This window comes from Diuraphis noxia, unplaced genomic scaffold, assembly GCF_037042655.1.
Source record: "Diuraphis noxia isolate RWA-SAM2 unplaced genomic scaffold, SU_Dnox_SAM2 contig0003, whole genome shotgun sequence".
NCBI classification, from domain to species: Eukaryota; Metazoa; Arthropoda; class Insecta; order Hemiptera; family Aphididae; genus Diuraphis; species Diuraphis noxia.
This window is the reverse complement of record NW_028301713.1, coordinates 44139419-44165799: the sequence shown is the minus strand read 5'-3', so window position 1 is coordinate 44165799 and position 26381 is coordinate 44139419. Positions and strand designations below refer to the sequence as shown.

The 26381-nt window shown below is 26.0% G+C and overlaps 1 protein-coding gene and 1 long non-coding RNA gene across 4 annotated transcripts in view; one reads left to right on the top strand and one right to left on the bottom strand.

Annotated features, from left to right (window-relative positions):
- Positions 1–10: 10 nt before the first annotated feature.
- On the bottom strand, positions 11–9910 carry LOC149057422 (uncharacterized). Its single transcript, XR_016190913.1, has 2 exons — positions 9806–9910; positions 11–175 (listed from the first exon to the last, which is right to left on the bottom strand). It is a non-coding gene; the product is annotated as an uncharacterized LOC149057422 (long non-coding RNA).
- A 145-nt stretch (positions 9911–10055) lies between these two features.
- Positions 10056–26381, top strand: part of Fur2 (furin-like protease 2) — a 140248-nt gene continuing 123922 nt past the window's right edge. For all 3 annotated transcript variants that reach the window (XR_016190777.1, XM_089222394.1, XM_089222393.1), the window contains exons 1-2: positions 10056–10370; positions 12103–12279. Coding sequence is in view for 2 of the 3 variants with exons in the window: in XM_089222394.1 (XP_089078520.1) it covers positions 12118–12279 (162 nt within the window). In the remaining variant the exon portion in view is untranslated. The remainder of the gene's footprint in view (positions 10371–12102; positions 12280–26381) is intronic.

Sequence of the window (26381 nt, the reverse complement as noted above, 5' to 3'; positions counted from 1 at the left end):
TGTATTTTAATTAAACCTTTAGAGTTTATACTACATACCTATTATACCTACGTGAATCGTTGGTGAACACCAATTTCTGTGTCGTTGCTATAAGCTTATTTTGAACTTTCATACACTCTTGATGATGTGAGTGTTCAGTTCTATGCCACGTGCTCATTATGTGATATTGTATTTTCTAATAAATTAAAAAAAAAAAAAATGTTGATATAGGTAAGTTGAAATTTATTTATTTTATAATTTTATTTATACTTTTATATACAAGTTAACCTATAAGTTAACTTATAGTTAATAGTTACCATATACTTTAAATATTTTATTGTAAATTGTGAGTTCATGGCCATGAACTTAGTCAATGGTTTCTAGGATTTGGGAGACCATTATGTTATTGAAAGATGAATAAATAATAAAATATTTATTTTGTACGGCCATTTTTAACATAGGTACCTACTTATACGTTGTATATAAACAACGGTGCAAAATTTTAAACCAATTTTAAAATTTTGAGAATTTGTCACTTCGTTATTCACATTTAACCAGTGCACAATGGTCTGAAATATTATCTGTTGTAAACAATTGATAACAACTTTCTGGCAATAAAAATCTAAGTATCTATATCGATTTATATACTCATATAAATATATAATATATACATTATACTTATTATGATATAAATAATAAGTATAACATTAAATAAAACTGCTGTGGCAGGCTCACTTTAAACAAACGTGCAAAGTCACCTCCAATTATGTTCTATGCCAACAAACAGTACACATAGCAAAGACCACTAAATTATTCTTGCACCGGGGCCTCAAATAGTTGTGAATTATTGTGATTGTAGTATAGAAGATTGAACAGTTAATAAAATCTCATAAATTATAATATATTTAAAATTAAAATATAGTTAAAAGGGTTGCTATATTGAATTATTTATTTTGAACAAACCTATTGGCTTATGTACACCACCATTTTAATGCTATTTATTAATAGCAATCAGTTTCTCTCACTTAGAAGACAGAATAAATTATCACATTCACAAATTTATTATATTTAGTATGCATTAAAAATATTTTGTCACCATATAATTTTGAAATTCTTATGAATAATTATGATATTATAATATATTAATTAGGTACTTCATGAGTTGTGATTCATGAATAAATTAAAACAGTTATAAAAACAAAACATATTGAAATATAATATATAATTGAAATAGGATAATATTGTAAATTAATGATGCAAACATCATAAAAATAATTGAATATATTATATTTTTGTCTCTATGAAGTTATTTTATAATTTGTCAATTGTTTTGTTTGTAATTTCTTATAATATATATTATTATATTAAATAGGGTAATAATTTTGTAAATTACAATATATTTATGTTTCTATATAGAATAATAATTGAAAGTCATAGTATTAATATGTAGACAAGTAGTTAAGTAGTAACAGATAACAGATAGTATCTATACAGGTACGTTAGTATTAACCACTTACTCTTCAATGACTTAAAAATACAAATACTTCCTGAATTAGCTTTCCTAACTACAAAAAGCTCCTTGTAAAAATTACACATTACAGCCTACATTTATCGGAATACAGGGGATGTATATAGTAGGTAACTTTAGTGACATTATTTAATTTTTTTTCATCGGTAACGGCGTACAAGATCAGTTAGTGGATATTATTACAATTTACAATACTCTTGTTGCATATTAGACAGGTATTTTTAAAATATTGAAAATTATTTTTACGTTGAAACCCATAACATTTTCAATTTAAATACCTTATGAACTAATCTTTATAAATCTGGTACGATTTACCTCACGAGTTGTTCAACACTTCTACAGTAATTTAAAAATATCCTAAAGTCACTTGCAGTTATTTTAATTAATAATCGTTTAAAGTTCGAATTATCCATGGTTTCTCTGGACACCCCCATCTCATCATCAGTCAACATATCAAGAATTTGTAATTGGATCATTTTTGATATTAGTGCAAATATTTTTTGTTGTAAATTATAACAAATAAGTAAATAAATAAAATATATGTACTCATAAATTAATCGAAAAATTATTTATAGGTTAAATTAATGTATTCATTTAACCATATTAGTATTACGCAATATTATTTATAAAACAATAAAACTCAAGATTTTCATTTCGACGTATAGCTGCGACTATTATGTAACTTGAATAACTTCAACATTTGTTTTTATTTAAATGGTATAATATAAAAAAGAAATAACTTTACCTTTACAATTTTTTTTGATGAAAAATATTCTCAATTACCTATACCCATAATATTTTTTTTTAAATGAGGTATCCCAGGTATATGCTATTTAGACATATATAGTTACGTTGTACAATAAAAGTTGTAACTGGTTAGTGGTTAGGTTCAACACCAGAATGTAGTTAAAATTTAGTATACCTAGTTAAAATTATGACTTATTGAAGTAAAAGCATTGACCTACTTTTAAAAGTTTGTCCAATAAATGTATGCATATAAGAGTATCATAGTATTTCCTCTAAATATTAAATTTTGTTTTTTTATGATATTTTTAGCATTTGGGAATTGGGAATAATTTAGAATAGTAAGCAACTTATATTATTTTGAATTAATAATATTTTCTTTAGTAAAAATGAATGAAACAGTGACACTCAATAAAAAAAAGCGAGTAAGTGGGTACCGCTCTGCTATACATTAGGTGGTGGGGTGGAACTCTGACTAGGGTAGGTTAGATTTGAACGCAATGATAGGTAATATTGTATACGAAAAACGATTCTGAACGGAGATGATTTGTCAGTCTAGGATATATTATATTACATTTAAATATTGTCATAATATATTCTATTTTGAAACAAATATTTTATTTTTCAATTAGGACCAATCTTGCATAAGGCATGGTTAATGAATTTTTCCAAAACATTACGTCATATGTAGTTATCATAATTCATAATACCTTATAATAGTATCATAGGTATACATATACCTGGTTTGAGGATAAATCATTATCGTAACGCGATTTCATAAAAATTTAAAACTCTAACGCTCAAAACATTTTTCCTATAATGACGTTTCAAATTTCCTTTATAGCTATTTAAAGCAAAACTTATGGAAAACTTAGTACTTATAATTTTTTAATCACTATAGGAATAACTTATGAGGAACTTTGTATTAATGTATTAAATTTTCAAGTACTTTGGTTGGGCCAAAAAAATTTTATCGACACTTCAAAAAAATTGAAAATTTCAGTTGTCTATAAATATCTCAAAAACAAAATATATTGAAAATTAAATCATGTAAAGAAAATGCCAATATAAATAACTGGTAAAATTTTCAAGTATCTACGACTCATACTTTTTGAATAATAACAAATGTTTAAAATCGTTTGAGGATAAATCGTTATCGTTACGCTATTTCGTAAAAATTTAAGATTCAAACGCGCTTAATATGTTTCCTATAATGATGCTTCGAGTTTTCTCTATAGCTACTTGAAGAAAAACTTATGGAAAACTTAGTGTTGTATTTTTAATCCTTACTTTTTTTTTTTTTTTAGCTTTTACAGTCCATTTAGGACCTTCGCTGCCTCAACCACATCTTTCCACCTATTCCTATCTTCGCTATCTTCAATCCTTATTAAATCTTCTGAGATTTCCGTGAGATCCGTTTTCACTCTGTCCACCCATCTTTGTCTTGGTCGACCCCTAGGTCTTTTACCGTTTAGTCTTCCAGTGAATAGATTTTTTGCAACACCTTCCGATCTCCAAATATGACCCACCCATTCCAACCTTTTACTTTTTAGATACGCACTTATAATGGGTTTCTTAAACATTTGGTACATTTATTGGTTAGTTCTTCTCCTATATTCACCATTATCAATTACAGGGCCATAGATTCGACGTAGTACTTTTCTTTCAAATATGTTTAGCTTCTCTTCATCTCCCTTAGTTACCGACCAGGTTTCACAGCCATACGTCAAGACCGGTCGTAAAAAGCTGGAATATAAATATTCTTTTGACTTCCTGGACAAAAGTTTCGAGTGCATAATATCCCTTGTTCCCTGATGCAATTCTCAATTTGATTTCGTTGTGCATATTGTTACGGTTGTTTATATTAGTTCCTAGATACTTGAAATCCGTTACTTGTTGGAAGACATATCCATCCACTAGCATATCATCTAGAGCTCTCTCTTCTCTTGATACTACTAGGTATTTAGTCTTTTCATGATTGACTTTTAATCCAATCGGTTCCGCTGCTTTAATTAGGTTTGCAGTCCTCATTTCCACATCGATTCGAGAATTACCAATCCTTAGTTATAAACACAAAATTTTTTATGATTTTTCAACTTCAAAATTATTACTTGCAAATTTTCGCGTTTTCGACAGATTTCGTAAAAATTTGAACTATAAACACTTATAAAATATAATTGTATCTAACGATTTTTAATTTTTTTTAGCTAAAATAAGAACAACTCATAAGGAACCTTGTATTCACTTTTCCACTTTTTTTGGTCATCCAAAATTTTTTACTGACACTTCAAAAAAAAATTCTCATAAAAATCGAAAATTTCAGTGGTCTATAAATAACTCAAAAAAAGTTAAAAATGTTTGAAGATTAAACTGTATATAGATACCACTAACATAAAAATTCGGTGAAAATTTCAAGTATGTACAGTGATTAGTTTTTGAATTACAACCATATAAAAAATCGATTTGGTCGAAAACTAGTTTTGCGTAAAAATTCCCGTTTTTCTGTCACTTTTTTTTTTCTTTTTCTCGATTTTTTTTTTTTAAATTGTTGGAAAATGTTTTACTTTTGACCTCTATAATGCACCAAGGATATTCACTTTTTCATCGGAAACCACCCCCAAAGTTTGAAATTGAAGCATCATTTTGACTAGTTATGCTGTACTCAGACACAAAAAAAAATACATATTATTGTAAAATCAATACATTCATCACTTCGTTCAGAATCTAAAACAACCTCAGAATATTTGAATGTAACAAGTCAGTTACAGAACCATAATCAGTGCTCCTGAATTTGAATTCAAAGAAAGGTTTACAGGATAAACAAAAAATAAAAAAAATAATTAGCACCGGTGTTTTGAGTACTTAATAAATTGTTGTATAATCATTGAGTATTGGGGTTTGTATGCAAAAAGTTTTGAAGTTCTAGCTAATTCAAGTTTTTGATTGAAAATAAATTGAATTGACTGTAATACAATTTCAACCGTGGAATATACAAATGCTATGTAATTAAATATAATAATCAACATTCTAATATTTTTGTTTAATATTTTTAAATTTTTTTCTATTAGTATTAAGATTTATACTATATGTCTATATGTCTATATAAATGATTATTTCTACATTAAAAATTTGTATTCAACACAAATAAAACAAAATATTTTTTTTATAAATAACTAATAAGGTAGGTGTAATAACTTGTATTATACGTATCGGTCGTATCGTATAATCTTTCAAAATATTTAAAAACTACAGTTTATATCTCTCAATTAGCTGATCTACCACGGATAGACATTATAATGTTATTATATACAGATGTATAGATTTTTAATTTTAATTTTCAGAAATAGTATTAAAAATTTTTTCTACTTAATTTGGGATCTAGTTAATGATATAAAGAAAAGTAGTGTTAATGTTCTTAGCTTACACCATAAAAACAAAGAAAATATTTTTTAAATATAATATCTTCTATCGTGTGTTCATTAATTTAGGGAACACTGAATTTCTAGGTCGGATTATGTTGGAATAAATCGAATTTTTTTTAATAAGCTAGTGGTATATAAATACACATTTTCAAATTATTTTCAAATTCTTAACCCTCTCGGTATACTCATGCGCAATGCAACTTATTATTTTTTTTAATAGCAGCTGGTATTTTTGATACCAAATTCGGATAGACTGGATTTTTTAAGGCATTTTGACTGATTAATCATGGCTCTAAAGCCAAAATTGTCCGAATGAGAACCATTCAAATTTTAATAAATAATACATTTTTAAAATTCATTATTAAATGTATAAATGTCTAATATACATGCAACCAAGAACGCGCCGAACATAAAAGATCATTCAACCTCGACTCCACACTCGGACCTATTCATGATAATAACCTAGATATAATTAATTTTTTAAGAAAAACAAAATTGTTCAATCTTATATAAAAAATATTTTATCCAAATTAATAACTTTCCATTGTATCAATATATATTATATTATATAATTACTGTATAAATAAGTGTAACTATAATGGCCTTTGTTGTCGATGTAAATATGCTCAATAAAAAAAAAAAATAAAAAAAAAATAAAAATGCATAAAACCATTTATTCATTTATAATTATTTATTATTGATTACTTTTTAAATATTTTTACGTATACAGTTGTAATAAATTTCAATTAAATAATTTTATATCCATATTAGGTATGTTAATCTTATTTATAACACGTATCGAAAAAAAAAATACGTAAAAATATTCAAAAAGTAATCAATAATAAATAATTATAAATGGTTTATGCATTTTATAATGAATTTTAAAAATGTATTATTTATTAAAATTAGAATGGCTCACATTCAGTCTTTTTGGTTATAGCCATGGTCAATTGGTCAAAATGACTTAAAAAAATTTAATCTATCCGAATTTGGTGTTAAAAATACTAGTTGCTATAAAAAAAAAAGTTGCGTAGCGCATGCGCGTACCGAGAGGGTTAAAAATTTGAAATTTATCTGAAAATGAATATTTATATACCTACCACTAGCTTGTTAAAAAAAAATTGATTTATTTAACATAATCCAGCCGAGGAATTTACTTTTTGGTGTTCACTAAATTGCTGAACACACCTCGTAATTCGTATATTATATGTATTTGTATTAATCTGCAATATCTAGTGTAGACTCTAATAAGCGGAGCAAGAGATTCTTACGTAAAATCAGTGTTTGATATAATCAATTTTGATTTTTGGTGTAACTAAAAAAATAACTATAGATAGGTAAAGGTACATACAATTTTCATCGAATGTTTTTATAAACATTTTTAAAAGTTAGCAAATCAGTTTGTATTTAAAAATGTTAGAACTTTCAATTTTTATAGCTAAGAATCAACAATTTTAAACAAAGTTAATTTTGTTTTAATTTAAAAAATATTATTCTGAAATGCAATTTGTTTGGTAAAACACATTATAGTAATACAGTGGAGTCTACTGAGTAGATAACGTATATAAATATAATGTATAATGTTTTATGTGTTATCATTCATAAATTACTTAAATAGATTCTTCACTCAGAATCGTTTTTCTTACATAATCAACTAATTAATTTGATTTGTTTATGTGACATTCTCTGAAGAATAGATACTGGGCTTCACTGACAAGGGTGCAATTATAAAGCTTAAATGTTTGGGGTGCTGTAATTAAATTATAAGTAACTCAGTGGCGTAGCCAGAAATATCTCAAGGGAGGGGCCCACCAGATATAACACCAAAATCATACGTTTTAGTATATTATATTTTATATTTAATTAAGATTAAGACAATTAAAGTACTTATATTAAAGCATGTACAATTTAAGTAATGTCTATTATTTTGACCAGTCTTGAAGTTGCATTCTCCTGGCGGAGATTTTTATGAAATCTTGTGCTATTTCCTCCACAGTTACATTTTCTTCCTTATTAATGTTTGTTAAAGCCAAGCCATTTAGCCTTTTTTGGGATATTGTTGATCTCAGGTAAGTTTTTATTCTTTTAAGAGTAGAAAACGTGCGTTCTGGAGTGGCAGAAGTAACTGGTAGTGTGGAGAACAACTGTAAAAGTGTTTTAATGTTCGGAAAAAGATCTTCGCAGTGCTGTATTGCTTCAATTGCAGATTGTGGTACGTTTACTGTGTCCTTCCATTGATTTCTCCACATGTGTAATTCAGCACTTAAATTATTATGATTATAATATGATAATGATCAAATTTTTTTACTTCTGTAAAACAAAAAGTATGTGCAGCTCTAATATTTCTTTAGCGCAATCTCTGAGACATTAAGATTTTTAATATTTGAAAAACTAAACGTCATATTACTCAAATACTACTCAATAGTATCATTGCGACATTACGTATAGCGTATATACCTACAGTCTTGCTTATTTATTTTATAATATAATACCTTCTTGATTTCCGTTGAAATTAGTCTCTGTGAGTCAGACTGTGACTGCTGTTGTCCGTCATCCACGACGTCGTTAGATTCTGTTTTAATTTGTTTTTGTGTTGAGTTAAAAAAATTAGTTATCTTCGATGTTCTTTTATTTTGTTGCATATTATTTTTAAATTCGGTTGTCAATTTATACAAATATTAAAATATATACACAAGTAAATAGTTAAGTTATAACTTATAAACAATGCATTGACAAGTAAAAGAATACGTTATTCACAACTATAGTAACTACACGATTAGACTAGGATCATACTATATTGTGTTTTATCGGCAATTAAACAGCAACTGAAACTGAGCAACGCGTTTGCGGTATCGATCGGTTCCAGAGAAACAGTATAGTCTAGAATCTAGATACAATAATCCATTATCGATTTTATCTTTTGCTATTTATATTTTACTGGGTATCGCAAAATAATGCGAATTAACAATTTACCATTTTTATTTTGGTTTTCATATCAAATCATTATTTAATCATACATTATAAAGTATTAAAGTATAATACAACAATAAAAGTATCGATTACTGAGTAGTATTGTGTTATACTATTATAATATGTACTACACGGGCCAAGGGGGGGCCCGGACCCCTATGGGCCCCTCCCTAAATACGCCACTGAAGTAACTCGTTGGGGCGTTGCCCCCCTCATTTCCATACATTATATTAACTTAAAGATATAAAAGAAATATACAAAAAAAAAACAATTATTTATTTACTCAAGTTTAATTTTTCACAATAATAAGATTATGCATAGCACATAAACTAAAAAAAATTAAAATTATGTTTAATAATTGTACCAATAAATCATTTTCTTAAAAACAAATACTGCAGGTATATTATAGTAAATGGTATTTACCAGTGGTTCTCAAACTGTGGTGGTACGTCGACTGATTGATAATAATATATACTCAAGTGGTACGCAAAAAAAAAGGATTTACTACAATATTTATTATATAATATATGAAATATAAAATAATTGTAAATTTTTTTAAATTATAGTTACAGTTGAATTTTGAAAGGTTTATTGATATTTAGGTAACAATTGAATAATTTTTTTAAGACTGGGTGCTAAATCCTCTCCCCTTAATCCCACTTATGCTCGCTGAGAGAATTCGAGCGGAAGTTCAGCCAGTTCAGGTTAATAAATAATAATTTATAATAGTAATCAGCTGTACTCTGTTGACTGTTAGTATCTAATATACTTAAATTAAGTAAGATTTTCGATTAGACAATAGTATTATGCTATATATAATCAATTTTAATAGATATATAACAACTAACAAGTAATTGCTGTTAATACAAAATGATACATAGGTAATGATTTTAAATAATTCATTCAAATTTAACACATCCATTAGGTAAAGTGATTCTCTAGATACCTACCTAATATACAGCAGACCAAATATCGTAATAATAAAATAATTATTTACTTTGATAGTGTGATGGGTATTATACCACTGTGAAGTACAACGTACAAATACGTACCTATATGTAGGTGATAATGTTGAATTTGTGTTACAACAATTTGTTATAATAGTTTTTGAGTAATTTGAGAGTAAGGGTTAATTACATATTTATACATCATTATAGCATACCTTAAAATGTATGTATAGTTGTGTGTCATTTGTGATTTCGATGTCTTTTGGCTCTGATCCCGTTCTCATAAATCGTAACTCGTAAGTTGGAATTAAACGTGGCATATTAATTTTTTATGCGATACAGCATAATTATTGTAACAGTTTACTCATTGGTTACACTGTATGGGCCATATGATTTCTAGAAACGTGCGGCGCTATCACTTGGTAGCCACTTTTTATCAAACGAATATTGTAACTTGTAAATTGCCGTCAGTCAGTTGATTCCCGATATCCGTGCTTGACATTCGGTCGCTTACTAATAATTATAGTTAAAAATTTAATATTACACACTATTCAACATACGGCTTATTAAATCAAAATATCGCTTTCTATTATTTTAGTTTTTAAATAGACTCCACTGGGTATTGTTTTAATGTTTTTAAGAATTAAATTTATTTTTACTTAACAGTTCGGTAATAATTTGTTCTCGGAAAATTAAAAGAAACTATTAAATTACATAATGTTTAGTGGAATTTTGTAAAGTGTATCAAAACTCTATATAGTCTTCAGCTCATAAACGACAGTATGTTATTTATTTATTTGTTTTATATTGTTTATTTAGATCTTATGTTAGTCTCTATAATGCATACAGTATGTATACCTACATTTATTATTTCGTTAATAGGCGCCTAAGTATAGTTTTTTTAAATTAAAATGTTGAATAAGCTAGATTTAATACTTTTTATGGTTCTTGGTTCAAATCCTTCATTTGTTGGTCTCTAGCATGAAAATTAAGAAATTCTTATGCCAAAGTTAAATATAGGTACATGTGTAGAGACAGCTAAAAATTTCATGTCTAGGCCCATTGTCAGATACTGACCTGAATCAATTAAAAAAAGTTAAATATTTATGTATGTACTTAACATAATGCCTTTGTTGCAAGTTCAATAGCAAAAAATGTATTCACCTAGATATTAATTGGATTTGTAAAATTATTTTATTTAAATTTGACGAGGTACCTAAACAATATTACATTTTAATTTAATTTAATGTCTATTAAAAATATCAATAAAGGTGTTAATTAAATGTGTGTTTAAAGAAACACATTTTAAAATATTTATAATTAATTATTTTGTCTTTACTGAAACAAATAAACATTAGATATGTACACACATTTAAATAGTCTGTATACTATGAGGTATACTATAAGAAATGGTAGAATAGGTTTTTTGAGTTTTTATTAGGTATTTTCTAAAATAAAATTTTTATTCTGACTTAATAGGAGATGTATTCATTTTAGGCAATACTATTCTTTTTTACCCCCTTTAATTTTGAGGTTAAATAGGATTTGTTTATAATATATTTCATTTAAAGTAGTATTTTAATATTAATATTAGTATTATTAACTAATTTTTGCTTTAGCTGTTTTTAAAATTTATATTAAAAATCTATTGAAATTAACATCTGGTAGTTTTATTAAATTTATTTCCATTAGATTTTATTTTTAAGTATACTTAACAAGAAATTACAGATATCCTCACTATAGAAAATGTACATAACACTATAATTTTGTTATTTATCATACCAATATCATTAGAATATGATTATATTATTTACTTATATCTGAGGTTATGAAATAATAGGTATATATTTCATAATGCAGTTATATAAAAAAAAGTATATTCCCGACTTACATATACAAACATGTACAAACCTTTGAAATATATATATATATATACATTTTATTAATATTATTTAATGAGTTAAATGCTCAGTAAAATACATCTTTTAAGGCAATAAATTATTATTTTAAAACAAACTATTTTGAGTAGTTTTGGATACTATCTATTTTTAATATTTATATATTTATTGATACTTTGTCAAACAAAAGTTTAATCAAATATTATTAGTTATATTATTGGTACCTTATAATTTACTAACCTTTTACTATTTTCAAAACCGTTACTAATTTTTATTTTATAATAAGAGTTAAGATTTATGATTTATTTGGTTTTTAACTGATGGTTAGTATATAAGTTTATTTTTTATCTCTTAAGTATATTAAAAGTCGGTTTGTAGTTTTGTACCATATTTAAAAATGTATTGTACATTTTAGTAAGTATCACTGGAAGTATAATTTGAATTTTATTAAGCTTATCCAAATTGATTTTTAAATTTGCGATTCATATTAGGTATACGTTATTTTAATTCTTATAGTTTCTTTTAATAGATTTATATATTTAGATCATCATATTTGATCGTCTCACATTATTTTTTATTGTTATGATTTAAACTTGTACATTTATTTATTTTAGGATTGTCTACGTACAATGAGACCATGGTTTGGTCTGTTGTGCCTAAGCATTGTCACCTTGTGCGTGGGACATCGTCAGCGTCCAATATATATGAATCAATTCGCCGTGCACATACCAAAAGGCTCTGGTCAGGCTGAACAAATTGCAGCTAAACATGGTTTCAACAACATAGGACAAGTAAATTTACTTTTCATAATTTAATTTAACAATAGATTTAATAGAATCAAAATTACTTGTTCAAATTTCTACAATGGATACACAACTTAAACTTGAATGTAGATCTGTAGTCCGTAACTAATCAATACTAATGAGTTAATAGTTGGCACATACAAAGGTTGATAATAATATGGTCTATGAGTGAATCTTTTTATTATTTTCTTTACATAGTTGTAATAGAAATAAGCTACCTATTCAAAAAATGTTGAAGATCTTGTTATTCTTGTAGTGAAGAACTATTTTTATTAAATTTTATTTGTTGTCTTGGATAGACTAATAAGTTTTACAATTTAGATTATACTCTTTGCAGCTTAATTTTAATGTATAACTTTGTAGTATGTATGGAAGCTTTATAATTATACATCAATTACGAAATATAATTGTTGAAAATATATTTGCAATGTTTATAAGCTTTAATTGAGGTTACAATAATTCTTAAAAACAAATCTTTAAAAATCTTTATGTATTATGTATTTATCTATATAAAATTTAAGTTCACAATTTTTCTGAAATGCAGCTTAGTGCTTTACTGACTTACTTAAGGGTAAAACCGGCAAAATAAATCAATATTTCTACAGAAAAAATTACAAAAACATCGCAAAATCTATTGATTCCAGCCGGGCTTTGGAAAGAACATAGTCACAAATTGGTTTGGCGTGGAAGGGACTAAGTTGTAATCGAAATAAAATTTAAAATAGTACAAGTTTGGATTACGTCGAGTTGTAGAGTGAAGCGTGATGACAATGAGTGTTAATAATATACATTTACTGTATCCTGTTCATACTTGTTTTATTATTACTTTTTAGTTTTTACTCTCGATTTCTTTGGTTATGACCCAATAACAGTAACTTAATGTTCTTGTTGAATTAAATTGCATAACTGTCATTATATATTAGTGTAATAATAGTATAGGTAAAAAGTACAATCAAACCGGTTATGGTGAATTTGCGTAGTCTAAATGACGCGTACGACTTTTTTCCTGATCCTTTCACGCAACTAGTGTGTTCCTTGATGGTCATATGTTTATAGTAGAAGAATTTTTTACTTTCTCTGATCTCGTCTGAAACATCAAACATTGTAATTATTTTGCGGTTGCTGTCGTAGCACTACGACGACAGGGGACCTTAGCTGCTCGTCTCCCAAGCAACTAACTGGTTTCGAATATATTGCACTTATAAAGATTTGTTTGTCACGTATAGATTTATTTCTGGATTTATTTGTAAAGCTGAAGAAGGTTATCGGAGTAGTATGAGACCAGTGACTTCATAATATTTATTGATAATAAGATCCACGTGTTAAGACATTTCAAAATGATGTCAACAGAATGACATAATATTGATGTGATCTGATTTATATTTTGTTTCTGAGGCGTTTACCTTAAGAAATAGGTAGATGTTTACACAATATTAGTGGAGTGTACTTAGTGTTAAGACATCATCAAAAATCTTTTATGTTAAAATAAATACGAAGTAAAGGGATTTTTGTTTATAATTATAGAATCAATTTATACATGCATAGTCAATACCCAATACTTAAAAAAATAATACGAACTTAAGAGACGCCACACCCGTATGTGTTGTCTTCGTCGTACAAGTGCGTAGCATGGCAAATTTTACGCTCAGCAAATCTCGTTTATCTCCTTCAATTTAAAATTTAGAGTGAATTGACCTATTATAAAAATTAAAGACAAGATTATTACCGAGGGCATCTCATAGGCTTTTTATTATATTTTAATTTTAAACCGAGTTATGAGTATTTTTAGATATATAAAAATAATTTACAATTTTAAAATACTCATAACTCGCTTTAAAATTAAAATATTATAAAAAGCCCATGAGATGCCCTCGGTATCATGCCTTTAATTTTTATAATAGGTCAATTCACTCTAAATTTTAAATTAACGGAGATAAACGTGATCTGCTGAGCGTAATATTTGCTATGCTACGCACTTGTACGACGCGCGACGGAGACAACACATGCGGGTGTGGCGTCCTCTTAAAAAACATTAAAATTATGTATTATTATGAAATACATTTTTGCTAGAAATATTAATATAAACATTGAGTAATTGATTAGAACTCAGGAATTCCCGACTTATTTTATTTGACGGTACATTTGGTACTTTAATACATTTTCATAGCACACACAACTATATAAATACATATTTGTTGACGATGCAAACAGTTAAATAATGGCCAATGTCGCCATTCAACGTCAATCCAAATAATAAATAGTTATCAGCATATTTAGTATAACTTTTAAATTTAAGCTTCTATCACAATATAAAAAGACAAAAATTATACGGCATACTTTAAGAATTTTTTGTCGTTATTTTATGAGTTAGGTAATAATAAATAAGTCATAAGAATGCTCCATATCATAACCAGCTGAGTAATATCATTTATTTAATTAATATCGAAGATGTTTACGTTTTAAATAGGCACACCTACTCAGGGTCCCAAAAGGGGGGTTGTAGGCCCTGAAGTTTAGGGAATCATTGAAATGAATTTATAGTTATTGAAATTTTGATAAGAATGCTTTTTTTTATAGAGCCCATAAAAACATTTAGTTCAGAGGTTCAAAATGTTATGGGAAGATTGCATCTACCTTTGTGTAAACTTCGTTAATGCTGTACCTTGTAACTTGTAATCTTAAAATTGTATTAACAATAAATACCACATGAATATTATCCATATGAAAGAATATTTCTCATTCTATAAAATTCTTGTCACTCTATAGTAGGTGCCTACTACCTATCTAATATAATCCTTGATACTATGGTGTATTTTTTCCTTGTATTATTTGGTACTTATTATGTTTTTATTTTTTGTTCCAGTTATTTTCCTTGTTAAAACATTTAACTAGTCAACTAGGTACCATAGAAACTAAATTTTTTTGTCTCTGCATACGCAATGATACTATAATGTTTAAGTGTACTGCTTATTGCTTCTTGTTTATTTTGTAGTATCTATATGTAAACATGAAGTATTAAGATATATAGTATCGTAATTTTAACGTTGTGGTTCAGGACTGAAATCATTAAGTGTAGGTGTAACTCTATCCACTAGTTTTATAATGAAGTTTACTTTAGTATTTAACATTATAGGTATAAAATATATAAAAACTAAATATGTCTAAACTTTATTGATTAATAATACATGCGATTCGTAATACAATATAGATATTATTAAATTATTACAAAAAAAGAAAAAGAATACACTCTCATAAGTAATATTTATCTTTCTATCTAAGTATATTTCTTGGCAAATGTGTAGCTAATTTATCGTTCAAAATATTATTATGAAATAATATACATTATTATACAACATACATATAAATGTTAATAAATAGTGTAATTGTATTGAAGTATCAATTTAATAAATAAGTTATTAAAACTAATTAAAACAATGTAGTTTGTCGATTTGGGCCATTATAAGCTTGGATGAAATAGCGTATTTCTTTAATTTTTGTCGGATGAAACATAACCATCGAACTGCTTTTGACGTTCGGTTGTAGACACCAATCAGCGTCATGAGTCGAATTATTATTGTTAGTAATTTTCAAAATCGGAAAAGTGGTTTTTTCCCTGGAGAGCTGCTCGGTTTTTGACAGAGATTAATGGCGTACCGATCATCGTTGAGTTATAATTTGTTTCTTGGCAAAAGGAAAAGGGGTTCTTATTCGCAAGTAATTTAAAACAAATTACATTAGTTCTGTCTGGTTTGGTGTTCAGGAGCCAAAGAAAGACACTGACCAAATACAACCAGACCATCGTCGCCATCTTATCGTCACTGCATTAGTTTAATTGTTGTTTTAAGTCGAGATCAATAATATATTCAAATTGTTTACTACTTGTTATTTGTTTTTTATATTTAATTCTAAATTCCTTTTAGAAACAGTAATGTCTTAATTGAGAATTAGTTTGTTTTGTTTTATTTTATTTTATTAGTTTGATCTAATATTTACTGCCATGTCATTGATTTTAAAATAGACAATTTAATTATTTGATCATATACTATACAGTATACATTGCATATGCTGTACTTATGTGTAGGTACACGTATATATTACCAACATCATTGTTACTTTATTTAACTCATAGAATATACGCTCTACTTTATCAAATAAATAACTTGTGATGTGCGAAATTCATGTCAGTTTATACATTTATAAGCATTTAATTATGCAATGCTCAAAAAAAATATTTTGTACCAATAAATATCTTGGTTACAATTATAAACCAAAAATATCTTTTATCTTTAGGGTTTCATTGTTGAATGACTTTCTTTCATCATATGTTTCATGTGTTTTTTTTTTTTATTATGTATGATAATCACTTTTACTTATTCTGTTTATAAATACAGCTTTTACACTTTTTTTATTGTAAAAAAAAAAGACCCTAAGTATAGTTAATATGAGAGTAAATATATTTTAATAATCTAATTATATGTTGACTTTGTGTCAGACCGACTGCTTTTTCTAACTAAACCTCGATCAGTCTTAAAACATTGTCATTTGGTTATTCGCAAAGATCATAATTCTTATACTGACTGTGACACTTGCTTCTCTTATGAAGCACCTTCTTTTGTTGTCACACTTCCGTGTTTTTCGCCTTTACTCTACACATCAAGTTTTCTTTGGTTCATTTGAATAGAAATCACATTATTTACAAATACACACATACATGATATATAGGTTTATTGTATATATATATATATATATATATCTGAAATTAAGTAAATCTTCAAAAATTCAAAACTGAAGACTTACAAAACAAATTTGAGTTGACGAGTATACAGGAAATTGATTTAATTTTTCAAATTATGTAAGTATGAGTTGTAAAAGTTTTCTGTAATATACTTTCATTATGTAATCAGTGTTTACAAGTTAATGTTAGCAAAAATATTTGCTTAAGTTTTTAAGCTTAGGACTTAGAGAGCTTAACGATACGGACGTTTGAATGACATCCGTTGACCGTACTACAACTCAATATGATGGTTACTGAATTACCTTAATAACTACATTAACTGTTTTATGTTAACGGTTTCCGGTAAATAACGTTAATTATTTGAGGAGAAAAGTTATTTTTGAAAATATATTTTAATCGGATGGTTTGACAGTCGAAAACGTATATTAAGTATAAATCTGTTTAATAAATGTGACTAAAGTTTAAAAATGTCTGCTAAACAATAAGCTTTAATAATACGCATTTATTATTTACTAATTTCGTAAACATAGTATATAGCAGTATATTAAGGTTGTATATTTCTCTCATTTCGATTTAATCTAATTGGCCCATGTTATTTGTTTTCTGGAGAGAAAATATTTTGTTGCGATGTTTGATTAAGAATACCTCAACAAACGTGAACAGGTTAAATAAAACTTGATACAGTAATTGATTAAAACAAGATGAGAATGACGAAAGCTAAAGAAATTATTCAAATTTATTGTTTTTTTTTTTTTATGAAAATCGTATAGGTTAGGATATAAAATCTTAATTTTAACTTAGGTAATATACTTGTGTAATACTAGTATTGTGTTTATTAATAGTAATAATAAGATATACTTTTTATCTTATTTATCTAATATTTTATTGTTAAATTAGTTATGTTTTATACATGAGCTGTAATAGTATTACTAAAAGCTAATAAAAAAAGTATACTTTACTTATGCTTTCAACATTTATAAATTGTATACATTTTTCATAAATTAATGTAGTTTTTCTTTTTTATTAAAGTTTTTCTGACGTTAATCAACTAAACTTAGATATATAGATTTAAAATTGTTGACATACATTTTTGTATCTGACATCATTGGCTACAAAATTATTTGGTAAAAGTTTTACAGATGAGTGCAATAATAGATTTTCATACTATTTTAATATTATTCACTATATTTACAGTTTACGATGTAGTTTTATTATGTGTTAATTATAATGTTGAAGGTAAGTTATTAGATTTACGATATTTTTATTATTCATAAATAAATAATTAAATACCTAACAAATTATATTGGTTAATTATTTCTAAAACACAAATTAAATGTATGTAATGTAAATACATATTAATTTAAATGTTTAGCAATCATATTTGGATCTTATCCCAATAGCCAAGTCGAGGGTTTTCTTTAAAAAAAAAAATCATATTTGGTTGATATTTAAAATTAAAGCTTATAAAAAAATATTGGTACCTATTGCTTATTATTTTGTTGATGGATAAATAATTGTACAATGATACTATTATAAAAAGAAAAGTATAGGTTTATTTTTTGTACATAATATTTAAAATATATTTGTATTTAGGTAGTCCACTCATGAAAAATTTAATTTTTGATAGAAGTGGATCGATTAAATTATTTATCCATGAAAATAAATTTAAAATAATGTTGTTCGACTTAAGTTGAACTATTCATAGGAATTTGAAATTTTCGATTATTATTAGTTTTTTTAAAATTAATATTGATAGAAATGTATTTGTTGGGCAGAAAAGCTTGAAAATTTAATACAATGCTCTTAACATATTTTTACAATAGCAGTTGAAAAATAAAAGAAATTCATAGTCACAATTCTTTTTTATAAGCATTCAAAGTTTGAATTTTGACAAAATAGGTACAAATCACGAAAATTCACAAATTATTTTAAGCTAGAAATTCATAAAAAATTTTCCTTTTATATCTAAGATTTGAAAATTTAATACAAGATTCCTTACAAGTTTTTCAATCTTTATCACGAATAAAAAGTCCACCGGAAATTCAAATTAAATTTTTATGAGCATTTGAAATTTAAATTTTTACAACAAGTGATTTTCACTTTTAGCGATGTCCTTATTTTGGTAAGACTCTAAAACAAATGACCGCAGATACTTGAAATTTTGACTGAATGTTTATATAGGCATTTTATATATTTGATAAAATTTTCAAAATATTTAGATTTGTTTTGAGCTGTTTACTGACATTTTAATTTTTCAACTTTTTTAGTTTTTTTTCTATAAATATCGATAAAAAATTATTTGTTCGGTAGAAAAGCTTGAAAATTTAATACAAGGCTTCTAACACATTGTAACAAAAGCAGTTAAAAAAATATTAAAAATACGTTGGCACGATTTTTTTTTATAAGTATTTAAAGTTCAAATTTTAACTAAATACGTAAAAATTACGGCAATGTTCAAATTATCTTAGGTAGAAATTCATAAAAGTTCTTTTTAATTCTAAGATTTGAAAAATTAATACAAAACTCCTAACATATTTTTACAATAGCAGTTGAAAAATAAAAGAAATACATCGCCACATTTCTTTTTTATAAGCATTCAAAGTTTGAATTTTGACAACATATGTAAAAATCACGAAAATCACGAAAATTCGCAAATTATTTCAAAACTAGAAATTCATAAAAATTTTAATATTATATCCTAGACAGATAAACCGTCTTCGCTCAGAATCGTTTTTCGTATACAATGATATAATATCATTGGATTCAAATTTAATTCCATCCATTACAGTAACCCACTTGTAACCTACTGTACAGTAGACCGACATCCACGACTTACCCGCCTTTTTTTATTTGTTTGTATAATAATTGTTAATGTATGAAAAATATCCAAATATTTTGTTTTGTAATCCTTTAAAAAAAATACATAGAGTTGTATAATGTACATAATATTGAATACGTGTTTGTGTTATGTTAAGTCAATTTTATCATTAAATTTAAAGTGTTGATTTAATTAATAATTTAAGTAAGCTGGTTGTAATAATTCAATTGAAAATATGTTAGATATTTTATGTTTTTATCATATACGCTTAGAATACCTAATATGCCTATTGTCGCATATAGAGTCCATCGAGTTTTTTGTTTTTATCGTTACAATCTAAGACGTCATATCAATGTTGATTTCATAAAAATATTTTTTAATTACAATTTTAATTTTTCGTTTTATGTTATTTGGTTTTGTAGTTATTAAATTGTTTATTAAATCTTCTATTGTTATTTATTACATCTACTTTATTTAGATAGTATTTACCATTTGAGCTCGCATTTGAGAGAAGATATTTGATTTAAAGTTTCAGTAATGATAATTTAAGCAAGTTAAATATTATGGTTAGGCTATTATTGCTTATTTTTAATTTTGTACCTACAAATTATTAAATCGAAATCAAGAAGTTGGCATGGTCATGCATAGTGATTTTCTTTAATTTTTTATGTTATTGTTTCATAATTTAGTAGCTATATTATCAAAAATTCGTTATTTATTTTTAGAAGAAAAGTATTAAAACATCGGTTTTATAATTATAGGTTATAAACTTATAACCATATACGATTTATTATGCATTTTAGATTTTGAAAGGAACCATGAAAGCATTGATTTTACAAGGACGTGTGTGTGTTTTTTAGTATATGTGTACACGGTACCCACACCCTTTATTGTAGAAAGATGCTTCAATTTTTAACTTTGGGGGATGGTTTCTGGTAGAAAATTAGATCTATTTTAATGGTACTATTATAAATGGTGAAAATTGAAAATGTCTAGTATTTTCAAAGTAATCAGGTGAAACAAAAAACAAATTAATGAAAAATAGGAAGTTTACGTACAATCATTTTTTATCAAAAACTATTTTAGTTTTTATTTGGTGTAACTAAAAAAAAAAAACTTAAAACATGACAACATTTTCAATATATTTTGAGGCTTTTTGAGTTATACAGAGTGATTCGCCAAGCATTCTCGCTCCCGTTTTTCATTTACTAACGAGTTCATTCAAATTCTGTTTCATGGAATTTTTAATTATACTTGAAGCCATTTTTTCAAATTCTTGCATTTTATGTACTACGTAAGGAGTGGTCTGCGTTATCTGCGGTGATATAAACTTATTTTTTTCAAATAAAAACCCCCTTTTTACTGTAAATTATTTAGTGAATAATCTGTTTGAAAATTTTTATGCACCAATTCAACATTTTACCGAAGTTCATTAAGATAATAATCCTTAAAAGTTAAAAGTGGTTATACAAAATATAAACAGGTTTAATGTTGGATCTAGTACTAATTATACTTGAACCGTTTTTACAAGTTATTAATGTTAGATTATTGTAGATCAGCAACATGTTTCAATCATTATATTCACTATTATTTCCAAATCCATTATTATAACATGGACCTATTAAAATTAATACACAAAGTTAATAAGTAACTCAAAAATTACTTGTTAAAATGTTGATTCTGATATTATAATGTTTTCGGATAAATTATCTCGTAAATAATTTATATTCGAAAAACATGACTTTCATTTCTGAAATAGAATTTCGTGTTGTCACAGGGCACTCCTCAAGTTGTACAGACAATTCAAGAATCAAAAAAAAATTGATATAGTGTATATTTGAAATATTTAATTCATGATGGCCCACGTGAAAGAAATATTTTGATAATGTTGCCCGCCGAAGAAAAAAAGGTTGGGCATTACTGCTGTAGTAGAGTGTATAATATAATCATTTAGTAATTTTACGGGGTTTTTTTAAAGCTTTTATCTGTAAATTTCGATATAAAATTTTTCGCTCGGATAAAAATCTTGAACATTGAATACAAGGTTTTTCGTCAGTTTTTTATATACCAATTGAAAAATATCAAAATTCCGTTGTCACAAATATTTTTTTTTATAACTTTTAAAGTTTAAATTTTAACGAATTAGGATATTCATGTGTTAAATAACGATTTATTAATTTTTATCAAACTATTTTCTTAATTTGTTGTAATTTAAAAACGAATAACTGTATAAATACTTGACATTTTCATAAAATGTTTATATTATAATTTTCTAAACATGGTATAATTTTCTAAATTTATTGACTCTTTTTATGTTATGCATAGATATTTTTAACTTTCGGTTATTTTTAGTTTTTTTTCTATAAATTTTTCTATAAAATGTTTTTTTGGATCAAAATACTTGAAAAACTTAATACTATATTCATCATAAGCAGCTAAACTGCAGTAAAAAAATCTACATCATACTTTTTCACATTTTTTGTTATTGACATTTTATACTCACAATTATTTTTTCAAATGGCAATATTATCAATATATTATCGACAAAAATCAATGGAACTAACCAAATTACCTACTAATTGTAAAATAAATGAACATACATGCAGTAATAACAATTAATAATATATCATGATATTTACTTATCAATATAGGCTGAGAAACTGTATCCGTTCAGAATCGCTTTTCGTTTGCATGATTTATTATTTAATTCTAATTTAATATATCCATTACTGTGACCTACTTAATGGCGATGTAAACTTAACACCTACTGTACAGCGAACGGTAAGTAGTGCAGTTTAGACTTCCTAATTTTAAGTACTTATTATGAAAGATTAAACACATCTATCAAAGCTTTTATCGAGACTTCAGTTAATTTTTATAAATCTCAATATTACTTGTAACATAAAACTGTTTATTTATGTAATTTCCTTTATGGGTTTCTTTTTTCTTTTAGGAAAAATTTCGTTAAGTTTAGTATTTTTTTTTAGAAATACGAGAAACAATAAAAAAAAATCTTGGATTTATATGTTTTCTAAAATATATATGCTAATTAATTAAAATCTTTTATTATAACTTTTAATATTTAGTTATAAATATAGCATTTTGCTATACTTATAAAATTTGTATAATGAAATAAATATTTAACTAAATAAGTCATAATATATTATTTGTTATTTATTTGTATCCCAACAATTATGCTTGCTGTCCAGTGTCAATTATATGTACTTAGGTTACTTTATTTATACTTTGTTACATTTTGATTTCAAGTTTCAATGTATTAATTTGATTAAGTTACTATGATTTAGACGTTTTATTAAAAACTTAATTTGTGACGATCATACATGGTTTAATAATGATTTATATTGAACTTTAACGTAGGTTAAAGTAAGTGGTATGACTGTAGAAAACCTTAGCCTTTTCTTTAATAGTATTGGGAATTCTGAAATTGTTATTAATTAAAATTACTATTGATACCTATACCTATTCAATAAAGTAGAGAATATCTCTGAATTAATCTCGTTTTGAAACAATTTAACCTATTTTACATTCTGAGCGGAACGATGTGTGTGTTTTTTTTGTGTCTGTCATCACGTTTTGGGGCAGTAAAAATACTTCGATTTTTGACTTCAGTACCTCGTTCGATGAGAAAGTGAATCTAGTTGGTACTTTGGGGGGGTCAAAAGTAAAAAAGGCGGGTAAGTCTTGTATGTCGCTCTGCTGTACAGTAGGTTACAAGTGGGTTACTGTAATGGATGGAATTAAATTTGAATCCAATGATGTTATATCATTGTATACAAAAAACGATTCTGAGCGAAGACGGTTTATCTGTCTAGGATATATTATAGATTATTAAAAATTTTCAAATCTTAGATTTAAAAAGAAAAATTTTTATGAATTTCTAGTTTGAAATAATTTGCGAATTTTCGTGATTTTTACATATGTTGTCAAAATTCAAACTTTGAATGCTTGTAAAAAAAAAATTGTGACTACGCATTTCTTTTATTTTTCAATTTTTATTGTAAAAATATATTATGAGCCTTGTAATAAATTTTAAAATCTTAGATATAAAAAGAAAATTTTTTATGAATTTCTAGCTTAAAATAATTTCTGTATTTTCGTGATTTTTACATAATATGTTGTCAAAACTCAAACTTTGAATGCTTAAAAAAAAAAATTGTGACTATGTCACGTTAAAACAAATGACCATAGATACATGAATTTTTCACCGAATGTTTATATAAGTATATTCTACCCACCATACAATTTTCGACTTAAGTTGAACTATTCATAGGCATTTGAAATTTTCTATCATTATTAGTTTTTTTTAAATTAATATTGATAAAAATTTATTTGTTAGGCAGAAAAGCTTGGAAATTTAATACAATGCTCTTAACATATTGTTACAATAGCAGTTGAAAAATAAAAGAAATTCACAGTCACAATTCTTTTTTATTGGCATTCAAAGTTTGAATTTTGACAAAATAGGTAAAAATCACGAAAATTCACAAATTATTTTAAGCTAGAAATTCATAAAAAATTTTCTTTTTATATCTAAGATTTGAAAATTTAATACAAGATTCCTTACAAGTTTTTCAATCTTTACCACAAATAAAAAGTCCACCGGAAATTCAAATTAAATTTTTATGAGCATTTGAAATTTAAATTTTTACAACATTTGATTTTCACTTTTAGCGATATCCTTATTTTGGTGTAACTCTAAAACAAATGACTGCAGTTACTTGAAATTTTGACTGAATGTTTATGTAGGCATTTTATATATTTGATAAAATTTTCAAAATATTTAGATTTGTTTTGAGCTGTTAACTGACATTTTAATTTTTCAACTTTTTTTTCTATAAATATCGATAAAAAATTATTTGTTCGGTAGAAAAGCTTGAAAATTTAATACAAGGGTTCTAAAGTTCTAACACATTGTAACAATAGCAGTTGAAAAATAAAAAAATTTATAGTCACAATTTTTTTTTTTATAAGCATTCAAAGTTTGAATTTTAGACAACATACGTAAAAATCACGAAAATTCATAAATTATTATATGCTAGAAATTCATTAAAAATTTTCCTTTCATGTCTTAGAATTTAAAATGTTATATAAGGCTCCTAACATATTTTTACAACAGCAGGTGAAAAATAAAAGAAATTTATTTGCACAATTAATAATCTATAATATATTCTAAACAGATAAACCGTCTTCGCTCAGAATCATTTTTCGTATACAATGATATAATATCATTGGATTCAAATTTAATTCCATCCATTACAGTAACCCACTTGTAACCTACTGTACAGCAGAGCAACATCCACGATTTACCTGCTTTTTTTTTTTGAATATACGTATAGTGGTAATCTATTTTCAATATCTAATAATTTTGTATTTATAATAAATCTTTGTAAACGCTGAAGTATAAATTAATTGAAACTGTATATAGTGTTTGTTAGTTTATTTTATGTCATTTAAATGAGTAGTTATTGTAATATTATATCTCTGCAATAATTTGACAATAGATATACAGTGTTAGAAATATAAACTGTATTAAAATAATATTAATTTTGTTTAAGTAGGCAGTATAAATTAACATTTCGATTGAGAGCGTATGGTAAACATTTTTTTCTTTCCAATTAGCGTCTTGAAGTTAGATCCTTCAGATTTTCATCTCACGTAACTTGTGCACAACGTTAAGCGTAAAGTTGTTCCAAAACTTTTCAAATTCGATTATGTTTACAATCAGGAAGTTTCCGTTCTAATTAAATGAATTTCACTGATAAATTTGGATTAGCCCCCCTCGGAGGATGAGGATTCAGGATATTGCGATAAATACAGAACAGTTAAACGGATGGCATATAATATATCAGACGGTTAGTGTGCCTACCTAAACCTGTTATCCTGGTCCTGAAATTGTTATTATCATGTTGTTTAATCACTGGAATTTGTTAATTCCTTGTAATCAATTTATTACATAATAATTATGAGACGCTCCGTTAAAGGTTGTTTTTAGTATGTCATAATTGTTTGGAAAATGCTATGACTTGGTCGTTGTAGTTAAAATCGTTCATTTTTGTGATATTATTGGTAGAGATATTCATTAATTCATTTCTAGTTCTACATACAATGCAGGATGATTTTCCAGCTTGCCCACCATCTTATTTCCTCAAACAATGCATTTCTTAACAATCTAATTATTTGAATTTTTTTTATATTGTATTATATTATATTATATTGTCAATATTTTGAGATTTGCTGTACTAAGTACTTATGGAGTATCTTTTAAAAATAAACCTCCTGTTCTAATGTGAGTCCCCCTTTTCTGCTATACCTGCGTTATGTAGCGGATAATTTTTCTGAAAATGTTGTTATATTAGAATCAAAATTCGAGTAAGTTAGTTAACTAGAATAGGTAAGTTACTTAACTTTGCGTAATAAGCATAATAGTTCGATGATAATGGGTTTGAACTTTGAAATTTGGAAGATATGGAGCTATGTTGATTTGAACATTTTAGTGATTAATATTAGTCTAACAAC